Genomic DNA, 12,191 nt, shown 5'->3' on the forward strand with positions numbered 1-12,191 from the left:
CAATTCTCTAATATCTGCTGCTCTATCCAGAATGCCCTTTCCCCTCATCTGTACTTGGTAGGCTCCTGCTGTTCTGTAAGACTCTTCCTGAAAAAAAAGCTCTTCTGTGACAGTTTCCTTGACCTCCACTCTCCTGGGCACAGTAACCATTCTGTATTTCCATAGCACTTTTGAACATACTTCTACTGCCCAAATTTCATTATATTATAATTGTTTAAATGTCTTTCATCATCTTGAGCTAATTCATCTTTCACTGTCTAGTACCTAGCGCACAGCAAGCATTTCACAAATGCTTATTGAATAAAGGATGAATATAGAGTTTCTAAATAAAATAGGAGGTTACTATCACTTATCAATGTCAACATCTGCAGCTATGTCTTACCTCTACGATACTCTTGGTCACAGTAGACCTTCCTCTTCGAAGTTCATTGGCTTCTCTTTCTACAAAACAGAGTGGTACTTTTCCTACAAGGACCAGAGAATCACTAGTGTCTGGAAATATAATTTCAAGACCCAGATCTTCCAGATTTTCGTGATAACACCTAAAGAGATAACCTCAAATGTAAAAGTATTACAACCTCAAATATAAAAGTATTACTTCATTCACATTTCAGTACTGGTTCCAAATACCTGATAGTTTCTCAAAAGCTGCTACAAGCTTCATAAGTTATACTGGTTTTCTCACACATATGGGTATTTGTTTAGGATTTTATTATCAAGTTTCCGTTTTGAATTACAGTAACCTTCTTTTTCTTCTCTTTTCCATTGAGAGAATCAATTTGCTTCTCAGTCTTGTTCCTAAGTTTTTATTCTTCACTAAGGAATTGCTAACTTCTCTTGCTGGCGCTTAAAGGAGTTTGGCACAAATAAAAGGGCTGAGAGTGTTTTGAATCCGCATAAAAGCAGGGAGGTGATTAACAGCCCCAGGAACTGAGAAGTCCAGATTAATGGGATGTAAATAAATGGATCTGCCTCTCATATAAATTATGCCCCAGGGGAAAAGATTTATTGGCAGTGGCATATTCCCAAACCTGAAATAAATTCAGAGACAATTCACTCTTTTTCATTTCCAATAATTTGTGCTGCCCAAAAGTGGGAAAACGTCCTATCTTGTGATTCACTATATAATTTGCCCCCTTCTTGTGGCCCAGTGTTTTACTTTCTTCCCGGTATGATGATGGTAATGAAAACTAAGAATCTAGAATGCATCAAGACAAAGCAGAATGGAAGTAATTACTGCAGTAACTTTGCTTTCAGAAACAGCACAGCATAAACACTGACTGTTCCAAGAAATGGTAAGAGCATTCTAAGCCAACTGCTGGAAAAAATTATCAGGGAAACTCTATCCTATACTCAACAGCTGTGATATAGTGGAAAGAACAGAATCTGGAGTCAGGAGACATGCATGTGAGTGCCTGCTCCACCACCTAATAGTTGTTATGACCTTGAACAAGTCATGTAACCTCTCTTGGTCTCAGGTGACTCATCTGAAAAAAGGAATGATTGTTATGCGTATACTTCACAGAATTAGTGTGAGAATTTACACTATCAACATCACATCCTCATGGTGGTACTAACCATAAGAGTCTCCTTTGTTCCTCGGTCACTGGTATCTCTAGTGGAGGACTTATAGTGGAAGACAATAACTTTTTCCGACCGGAGCCTGGTGGCCGTTGCTTCTCATAAGAATCTAGTGGGAGAAAGATGAATGGGTTAAGAGTAGGAAGTGAAGTCCTCCAGATTCAGATAACAATGAAGCCTGGTAAGGCACAGTCATGTAATTGCTGTAGTGCTTAGCAGTGTGTTCAATGTTCAGTTTTAGGCTTTGGATTTCCATTATTAAAGTCAAACTAGTAAATATCCAGTCTGTTTATTCATTTTAGCAGTATTTTACCAAATAGAAATCTAAGACTTAAACCTTACATTCAAATGAACAATGCAATGTTCCTGCAGTCAATAAATGGTTTTAATACCAGAGGTGAATAATGTGGATTACTGAGGACATAAAATGGGTTTACTATGTATACAATCCTATAGCTCAAGAAGGCTTCCTCGTTTCTTCAGAAGGGTTCCCAGTCTCTGAAGGGGCTTAGTCAGTAGTACTATTCTCAAATGGTCCAGGGCCTATAGCAAGTAACTCCTTCTGATGCTGTTTTTACTGTATCTTTTCCAACAATTATGTCTTCATCTTATGAGGAAACGTGAACGTGGAAGTAACACTGCCATTCTAGTCCATGAAATATCTCCCTAGGTCCTCACCTAACTCTTTGACATTAGGGGTTTTCTTTATTACTTGACCACAGGAGTAAAGATTTTCTTGGTATTTTACCTGTTGGGGAACACAGTGTCAGGATGGGGAAAAAGGGTAGCAAAGATTAAAAAGCACATAACAACTTTGGAAGGATACATAACAAATCAGTGATACTGGTTGCCTCTGGGGGGGAGAGACTAGGAGGAATGAAGGGCAAGGGCAGAAAGACTATTATATCCCTTTTCTGCCTTTCAGCCTTGAATTGATTTGATACTACTACCTATTCAAACGCAAGTTAAAATTTAAAATAAAACAATTTATTGGGCCTTCTGAGCTGCTGGTGGTCTCTGCTTGACGAACTGTGAAGAAGGTATAACAAGATAATACGGGCACATGGAGGGGCACATATTTGTGCGGGTGTCATAATGAAGCAGCCTAATCCTTAGCTCCCCGATCCTTAGGGTTGATGATAAACATACAGCAAATATGTCCTTCACAATGTAAGTAAGACTCACATGTTTGAATTTAGTAGAGTGAACTACTACATTCTTTCAGTTATAAAAGAAGCCAAACCAGAGGACTTCAGCTTAATTTTTTAAACATACAATTCATCTTTCCTCACAATAGTCACAGTTAGAAAAACTCTGTCAGGTATATTACTGTATTTTGCTATGTATAATGCACACTTTTTTCCCCAAATTTGTGAGGGAAAAATAAGGATGTGCATTATACATGGGTAGTACTAGTTCTGTATATAAATGTTTTTAATTCTCTTACTTATGCTCATGAGTTAAAAATGTAACTCTAGAAATCAATAATGAGATCCGTATGCAAAATAATACCTTGGAATACAATAATCGGTTTTGTTGAATTTATAATGAACTTGCAACAATGAAGAGTTCTTGGCCTTCTGGAGTGTGTAAATATCGTAAAACTTGTTACCAGTACATAAAATTTCTTGTACGTTGTATCTGTTCTTGTGTTTTGTAATTATTTGCTACATAAAATTTCTTGTACCATAATATTGAAAAATAAATGCTAAAATTCCTTTATAATACAAAAAATAAGTACCTACATGTAAACAAATAAAAATTTGAATTAAAAAATTAAAACGAAAGATTTTTTTTTTTCCCTGAATGTTTGGGCCAAAAACATGAGTGCGTATTATACACGGCAAAATATGATAATTGTGCTGGGGAGTCTCAAATCTTTTCTAATCCCAAACAGATCCTTACCAATAATAAGCTGCTCCAAACGGACACGCTCATGGGCAGCATGCTGATCCACCAAGACTAGCAAGTTTCCACCTACAAGATTAGCCAGGATTACTGGAGTTTCAAATTCTCAAATCAAGACTAAAATAATCATTATTGTACTGAGGGAGAAAAAACCAACATGAGCAAAAGAGAAACAAACATACAGAGTAGTAACAACTGTATCTTTTATTTCCTGGAAAAAAAAATGAAATTATGGGGAAAGCTAAAACAAACTTATCTCAGATGAAAAACTCTTTAGTTCATTAATATTTCATTTATAAAACAAGGTTAAAGCCCCACATTCTTAATATTTAAATATTGATTTTGCTTTATTAATTCAAATGCGATACAATGAAGGATCATTAAACAATACATTATTATAATCAGCTGACCTTGATTTGCAAGCTACTCTGGAACCCATGAAGAATGTAATTCTACTACACTTTAGATCAGAGGTCAGATAATTTTTCCTGTTAAGGGACAGACAGTAATTATTTTAGGCTTTTGGAACACATGGTTTCTGTCACAACTACTCAACTATTCATTTTGAACCAAAGAAGCCATAGACAATATGTGAATATTGTAGCTGTGTTCCAATAAAACTTTATTTATGAACACTGAAATATTAATTTCATATAATTTTAATGTGTCAAGAAATATTCTTCTTTTGTTTTTTTCCCAACTATTAAAAAATGTAAAAAACCAGTCTTATCTCCCTGGCTGTACAAAAACAGGTGACAGCTGGATCAGGCCCACCAGACATAGTTTGCCTTGCTTTAGACTCAGGCTTCTCAAACTCTGATGGGCATACAAATCACCTGGAGATCTTATGAAAATGCGGATTCTGATTCAGTAGGTTAGGGGTGGGACATAAGATTCTGCAATTCTAACAAACTCCTAGGTGATGATGCTATTTACAGACTTTCAGCAGCAAGGCTTTAGACTCTCAAATGCAAGAGAGGAGGCAGAATATCCTGACCCAAAAAGCTAAAACTACAGGGAAGTCCTTTTTTCATTGACAGGAAGACTGATTCTCAACCACATTACTACATCTTTTTAGCTCGTAAATTTAGTACTTTTGGCCAAAGGGTTAAGATTTATTGCTATTGATTATATTGAAATAAAAGTTCTCCTCTTGAATTTGATCAAAATAGATAATGCCGGGTTTTCCTGTTTCTACTAAAGATTAAAAAATTGTTTCTATGACACAATCAAATTCATGGCATGAGAGCTTAAGACTTAAAGAAAAAAAGGAAAGCATTATTCCGACAGTATGTTCAACCACAGGAACAGGCCCCAAAATACTGAATGCTGAACTCCTTTGAGGATAGGAGGAGTGGCAGCTGGTTGTGATGAATACTAACATCCTGTATTGGGCAAGACAATGGAATAAATAATAAATTGTGAGGGAGTAACCTCAAATTTGAAACTAGAGCCAATGTGAATTACCAAGGGTCAGTGACCCTAGAAAAATCAGTCCTGTACCTGACTCTGGAGGAATGGCTTATACTACATGGTATTCAGACATTCTGCATTCCTTGAATGAAGTAGAATATAGGGGGGTAATTTACTAATGTCAAAAGCTATACATATACATATAAATTATAGTTGACATTCAATATTATTTTATATCATTTCAAGGGAAAAGCTGTATTTTTAGTCCCACATAACCGAAGTTTCATAAGGGCAAGGATTTTTGTCTGTTATATTCCCAGCATGTGTAACAGCACCAGGCACTCAATAATTATTTACAGAATAAATGAACGAATCCTTATTCTTTAGGGTATGATAACTGAATAATTGTATTTTATTGTAGGTGGAAATAAGCAATAAAAAATGTCAATACATGACATAAATTTCACTATAATTTAAGACAATCTTTGTCCATTACAAAAATATGTGCAGATATTAAAATAAGTCAATTATAGGAATAGATTGCTCTTGGGATTCATGAGCAACAGTAAAACACATTTTGGTTTAGAAAAACGTATTTATCGAAGAGTACTCTTTGGTGGCAGCTAGCCAATACAATAATATAGAATCTCGAGAGAGAAATTTAAACAGGCCCCTTTTACTTCTTTGAACACCTGTAGATTTTGTGGCTACACCCACTTAAGGTGCCATTAGTAGTGATTTTGGTATTTTCACAAAGAATTCCAGGTAATCAAAACTTTATAAAAATCTATTCATTTTCTAGAAACAGTAAAACTACTATAATTTGACTTTCACTAATACCAATTTATGATAATTATGACAGAACTTTTAATTAATTTGCCTTTGATCTATTATGACATTTATTAGATAAACCTACATTGTAAACACGACAAAAAGGGATATTTTAAAATACAAAGAGAATGAACTGCTTTAAAATGTCAGAAGCACTTGCCTGCAGGTCTACCCGTCTAAAGCCAACTCCTCCACTGGTGCTCAGGGCTCTTAGCCACTCAGGTCTTTTCTGGAACTTTACAGTATCAAACATTGTAAATGTGCTCCAGAGTCTCCCAGTTTAAAGGAAAAAGGCCTTCTCTCCCCCTGCCCCCCTTTCAGTCCCCCTCTTCTGTACCATGGGTTTCTGAGTCTCTCCTTGTGGCCTCTGTCAACATCTGCTCCTACCTCACGTCAGAAGCAGTTTTCACTGGAAGTCCCTGACATCCACTGTCACTAAACTGAAAGGATATTTTTGGTTCTCATCTTACTTAACCTCTTGGCAGCATTTGTTCGTAGCCTTCGCTTCACAACGCTACCTTCATCTGTTTTCTATTTCTCTAGCTGTTCCTTCACAATCTCTTTCGCTGGTTCACCCTTTTCTAACTAGCTGTTAGATTTTGGGATTACTCTCGATTCAGAATCTCTCTCCTCCTCACTCTTCACTCTTTCAATGACCAACTGTGTGCTGAAACTCAGATTTATATCTCTCAGATGCTTCTCTAGTCCCAGACCTATAATATCCAACCACATTCTTGATATCTCCTCTTGAACATTTCAAAGAGATTTCAGACTGAATTCCTGCTTTTCACCCCCTCTGCCTGCTTCTCCTCCAACCTGGTCCTGCACCACCATCCCCTCAGTTATGGGAGTCAGAAAACCAGGAGTCATCTTTGATATACCTTCCCGATAGCCAATCCATCACCCAAACCTGTGACTTTATCTCCTAAATATCTTTCCAATGCATTCACTTCTCTCTAGTCCACCCTGGTCTCTGTAACTATCATTTCTTAGATGTCCTCCTGACAGTCTCTCTGCAGTTACTGGGACTGCACCCTCACACCCGATCCATTATCCACACTGCAACCAGAGCAATACTTTCAAAATGCAAGTACGATGTAACATGTGCCACCGCAAAAACATCGGAAAGCAAACAATGAGAGCAAACAAAAAGTTTCCGTTGCATATGCTATTCTCTCTGCCAAGAAGACTCCTCACAGCCTCCCCAATCGTTTCCTCATACTTCACATCTCACTTTACCAAGAAAGCTTCCCTGACCTCCTGATAAATCAAATATCCCAGTACAGGTTCTGACAGCATCTTGTTTCTGTTTTCCATAACACTAGAGTTAAAATTTTAACATTTGTGTAATTATCTGTTTCTTCTCCATGTATATTTTTTCCCACCATTCTATCCCTAGCGCCTACGACAGTCCCAGGCATACAAGAGACACTCAATATTTGTTGAGTGAGTTCATATTATTTATAAACTATCATTATTTTATTAAAGCAAGTCATCAAGAGATTGTATTTAACTCTTGGTAAACTTAGTATAGTTCATTATGTAAACTTTCTATTATTATTATAAAGGGAATACATGAAAACATGATTTAAAAGTCAAACAATATAAAATATTTTAAAGAGTAAAACATGAAATTCCCCCTTTGCCCACTCCCATTCTCCTTCCCAAAGTAAATACTGTCAATGGTTTACCATGTATCTTATATATGTATGCCTGTGAGTATGTATACAAAACTAAATGTACTTTAAAACTATCATTTCATAGTATTAATTTAGATTGGTTTTCCCTCATCTGTCCAAACCACTGCAACTATACTGTATATAAAAAATAACCTGTGAGAAAAGCAGCTGGTTATTAGTCAAAGTTAAAACTCCATTCTTACCTGCCTCACCATTCTCTTCAGTCTTAGTGCTCATTAAACAGGCAATAAACTTGTTATCCACTTGCTGGAGAACCTGCCATTGAAATAAGGGGTACAACACTAAATAAATATTAACAAAGTATTATCTGTATAGGAAGAGACAAAACTGTACTTAATTCAGAGTTGCTTGCACTGTACACTCACACTGAAGCCTGAGGCAGATGCTGAAGAACCTGAGGGAGTCACTAAGCAGGACAAAAGAACTGGCAAGTCGAGTGATCGGAAGACACACAAGGAACAGACTGGGGCAGCTGAGAGGGATGTGCTAACAAACCTTTAGAGTAGACTGAAATGTTCCCAACAGAACGATTCTTGTTAATGGGTAATACGACCAGAGAATTATTAATTGACCAGAGACTGCCAACAAATAGAGCTGAAATAAATCTGAAAAAATTATGCAAAAGCAAGGAAAACCATTTTGGAAGAGCCAGTCCATTAAAGCAGTAAGTTAAAAGCCACGTGTGGCTTTCAGCCTTGGTGACTCCTCTCTGTTGAGATACTGATAAAGGCTCCCCCCACATCCCCTCATCTACACCACTGCCCCAGGGTCCATTTCTGGATCAAGTGTTTGCTCTGGTGCCAGGTCAATGCCAGGATATGAGTTTACCTAGATCTGTCTAACCTCTTAATTTGTTTCCATACTGAAGACAAGGAGACGAAGACAGCCAGAGAGTGGTGCAGAGAGAGGGCAATCTAGAAAAGCAGATGAGACAAGAGCTCCCTTTTGTTAATGGAACTCTTCAATCTAGAGTCTCCTAAACCATGTCTTTGTAGCCTCACACAATAGAGGGTCATTTAAAAATGGGCATTGTTAAACATTTAAGGACAATGTCTCTAGAGTACTTAGTTGGTTTATATATTATTGTCAAAATATAAAGTCAATATATAATCCTTGAAACTGTGAGCCTGAATCCATAACTCATCCCTCCAAACCTGTTCACACTGCTTACTAGGCCATTTTTTTCTTTGTAATTATAATTAGTCCATTGCTTTTCCTTCTGATGATAAAGTTCCATTAAGATTTTGAAAACACATATGCCTTGACCAGGGTGGTCTGTATCATTAAGTAAATTCACAAGAGTTAGTCTAGCTTAGATCTTGTATGAGATTTCAAAGTTACCTGCATCGAATGAATCATTTCTTTGGTGAAGCGATAAGGATATAAGATGTTGTGAATTTTAACTGCTAGGCTCTCTGCCTGACCACTGCTTACATCGACAGCAACCTAGAAAGACCCAGCACAAACATCACTTAAATTCAAATGTTTTATATCTGTGGAACTGTTTTACCAAAGATCTGAAAGTGCTTTGAAAACATTCATTTTCATAGAACCTACTAGAGGTGAGTTGAATTCAGAGAACTTATAGAAATTCGAAAGCCTTTATGAATTGTTATTCTTCAATAATAATTTTTGCTTATGAGCAAAACTACTGACAAAAACCAGTATTGCTTCAGAATAACAATTTGTCTAGGCTCCATGATCAAGTCCTTAATGACATCTTAACGGAAGAATCAATAATTAATTGCTCATCTATCATTCTACACCCTTATTACAACACACAAAGTACATTCTGTGATAACCCACTGAGGAAAGAACATACACTCAGGTCCAATGATGAACTGCTCCTCCAACAGAAGACTCTCTACTTTTTCTAATGATGACAGTTTTTATTATCACTACCCTAAGTACTTTGCCAAAGCTATAAGTCAGAGTTTTTTTTAAGAGGTCAAGGAGCAAACATTTTTATTAAAGCGAAAGTACAGCTCTCTTGCGAGAGGGGATACCCGAAACTGGGATGCCCTTATAAGTCAGAGTTTTTAAGAGTGGAAAACACATTCACTGTTCACACACTGATCACATATGTTTAACCCAAAATTAAAGCTGAGCTCCCAAAATGCTATGAATTCTGATTCCTCCTCTCTATATTAAACATTAATTTCCAAATAAATTATTTGGAAACATTCCTACTCTCCACTCATAATTACAAATTAGCACAGTCAGTCATGCCTACATGCAACTTAAATGAAATTTCAAATTTTAAAATAACAAGCAAAGAAAAATTGCTGCAGACCCACCTCTGGATAGCGGGCAAATACTGGATTGTTCCATTCTGAGAACAAAGACTGAAGTGATTCGCTACCAACCGCGTCATCCACAGTATCTAGTGCAAAAGTGGAGAGGTCAAGTGGCATGAAGAGCCTCAGGGAAAAAGAGGAGTGGCTTCTCATATTTGGTGTGGTGCAGCCAAGACCAAAGATCAGATACACTGTTCCAATATTCTACAAATGTTCAGTGTTTGCAGTATCTCTACATTGTTTTGACCTGTTACTTTTTAAAGTAGAGTTGATGACTGTATCTTTTGGTATTATAGCTTTTTCTCCAAACTATGTTCAAGAGAAATTTCAGAATACAAGCCCAGAAGAAACTGGTTCAAATTAGTAGCCTCACTTCCTTTAGTAAAAAATATACCTTATCTATTTTTAGAAACAAAGAAAAATAATAAACGTCTGTAGCTTTTGTTGAAGATGAGTTTTGCTTACACAAAACTACTGCAATATGGAGAACAACTCCAATCTTTAAAAATAAGAAACCTTTTCTCAATCACAAGACACCACAGACTGTGCATTATCACCCAGTTGACCGCCACGTCTGGAAAAGTAATTTCTGATTTAAATGCATGCACTCAATTACTTAGTTCTGCTGTTAAATGGGACCGTGGGGAACTTCTAGTTCCAGTAAGGCACAGCTGGCACTAATCAAGCTTCATAATACAACCCTGCTTTTTTTTTTTTTTTTTGAGTTAGGTGGTACAGTGTGTACTACGTGTTCCAGCAATCTGTTATCGACCCTACCTCTGTTATTCTGTCTTATCCCAGTCCTCTCTTCCCGAGCTCTAGGAAGGAAAGGAAGAACAAGGTCGCTTCTAAAAGGATGACACCTGTACTGAGATCCTAAATATAAAAAAGAAAAACGTAACCATTTGAACTCAAAATATAAATAAACTATTAAAAATTAAGTTACATAAAATCTCTTTCTGTACAAACTGACTCAAGACACAAAGCAGACTACTAAACACTAGATTAAGAGTCAAAAGTTCTTTAATGAAATTATTCTGCTAAACTTAGGAATCTACATTAATGTTTAGTTCCCTTATCCATCTATTCCAGCCAGAAAGAGGACCTAAACTAGATCACTGATTCTCAACGGGGGCATTGCATGGGGGACATCTGGCCGTATCTTACGACATTTTTGGTTGTCACAACTTGCGTGAGGGGTGCTCCTAGCATCTAGCAGATAGAGGCTAGGGATGCTGCTAATATCCTACAATGTATAGGACAAACCCTACAACAGTTGAAAAGTCAATAGTGCCACGGTTGAGAAAGCCTGTATTAGACATATAGTGGTACTTAATTATCAGCCTTCACTACTGGTGTAACCTTCACAAGTCCCCAATTTATATGTCTCATAACCAATATATGTGTCTATTATAACATTTATCTTATCATGTGATAATTACATTTAGATAGCTGTCTTCCCTAATAGACTGTAAACTCCTGAAAGCAAAATCAGTTAATCTGCAATGTGGCAGCACCTACCACAGCATTAATAATCAAAAAATTAATGACTAAATGAATAAAAAGTTCTTAATTTAAAACTCCAAAGTCCAGTATGACCTGGCCCAAAGTCTACTCTCCTCTCTGAAGGATCATTGTCAGATTTCAGTTTTAGAAACAATGCTGAATTTGAAAGTTTTTGAACAGGGGAAAAACATGATGAAACAATTGTTTCAAAAAGATAAATTTGTTGAACAAAAACTGTTGAGAGATTAATGCAGAATGATAAAATTAAAGTAGGGGGTGAAATAAGGTTGCATCACTGGTAACAGAAAGGACAGAGTTAAAGACATTTTAAAGAAATAATATGCCAGGGCTCGGAGACTTGACACGACTCCTTAAAACTACCTTTCTATATCCTCTCTTCTGTACAATTAAATTTGCTCTTAATAATTCATCTTATGCAATGGTTTTATATGGTTCAACATTTCCTAACGTCCTGCTGTACGTCAGCCATTCCCAGAGAGGTAACATTCCATGTGAATGGAAGGTGCTTAGAAGCCATCTTTTCACGGAACGTGTCTCTATACCCAAAATGCTTTATTTTTCATTATGAAACTCTGAGTTAACATGACCCCCAAAAGTTCATTATAAAACTCGCTAATCCAGAAAGTTAAGTAGGTTCAAGTGTTTTTTAAACATCTAGATTATTTAACAGGAGCAGATGTTTACGCTGAGTATGGCAGCCAAGATTTCCCCCTCTGTTTAGCAACTGCCATCTTAGTTTAATGTAATCCAGTTATTTTTTTATCACCATATCAGAAGCAGTTGCATTCCAGGAAGATGAGGTGCCAGTTCCTTAGATGTACCTCTGATAAGCATTCAGTATAAATCAGGACATAAAACTACATAGACTGAAAAACACATGTGTCTTTAGGAGCAACTTGATAGTCTCAGGAGCACACTGAAAGACAAGGGTTTT

At 36.7% G+C, this 12,191-nt stretch overlaps 1 protein-coding gene across 11 annotated transcripts in view; it reads right to left on the reverse strand.

Annotated features, from left to right (window-relative positions):
• The window catches only part of LOC109448346 (acylphosphatase-1), a 42,245-nt gene that overhangs the window by 10,353 nt on the left and 19,701 nt on the right, over positions 1–12,191 (reverse strand). For 7 of the 11 annotated variants that reach the window (XM_088797414.1, XM_088797409.1, XM_088797411.1 and 4 more), the window contains 7 exons: positions 10,508–10,606; positions 9,731–9,816; positions 8,775–8,879; positions 7,616–7,688; positions 3,487–3,558; positions 1,579–1,690; positions 383–542 (listed from right to left, as the gene is read on the reverse strand). In XM_088797414.1, coding sequence (XP_088653540.1) covers positions 383–542; positions 1,579–1,690; positions 3,487–3,558; positions 7,616–7,688; positions 8,775–8,879; positions 9,731–9,816; positions 10,508–10,606 — 707 coding nt within the window. The remainder of the gene's footprint in view (positions 1–382; positions 543–1,578; positions 1,691–3,486; positions 3,559–7,615; positions 7,689–8,774; positions 8,880–9,730; positions 9,817–10,507; positions 10,607–12,191) is intronic. The other 4 variants (XM_088797410.1, XM_074327199.2, XR_016020908.1 and 1 more) reach the window with 3 other exon arrangements.

The sequence above is a fragment of the Rhinolophus sinicus genome, chromosome 3 (genome assembly GCF_057876585.1).
Source record: "Rhinolophus sinicus isolate RSI-liver-muscle chromosome 3, RSI-T2T, whole genome shotgun sequence".
NCBI lineage: Eukaryota > Metazoa > Chordata > Mammalia > Chiroptera > Rhinolophidae > Rhinolophus > Rhinolophus sinicus.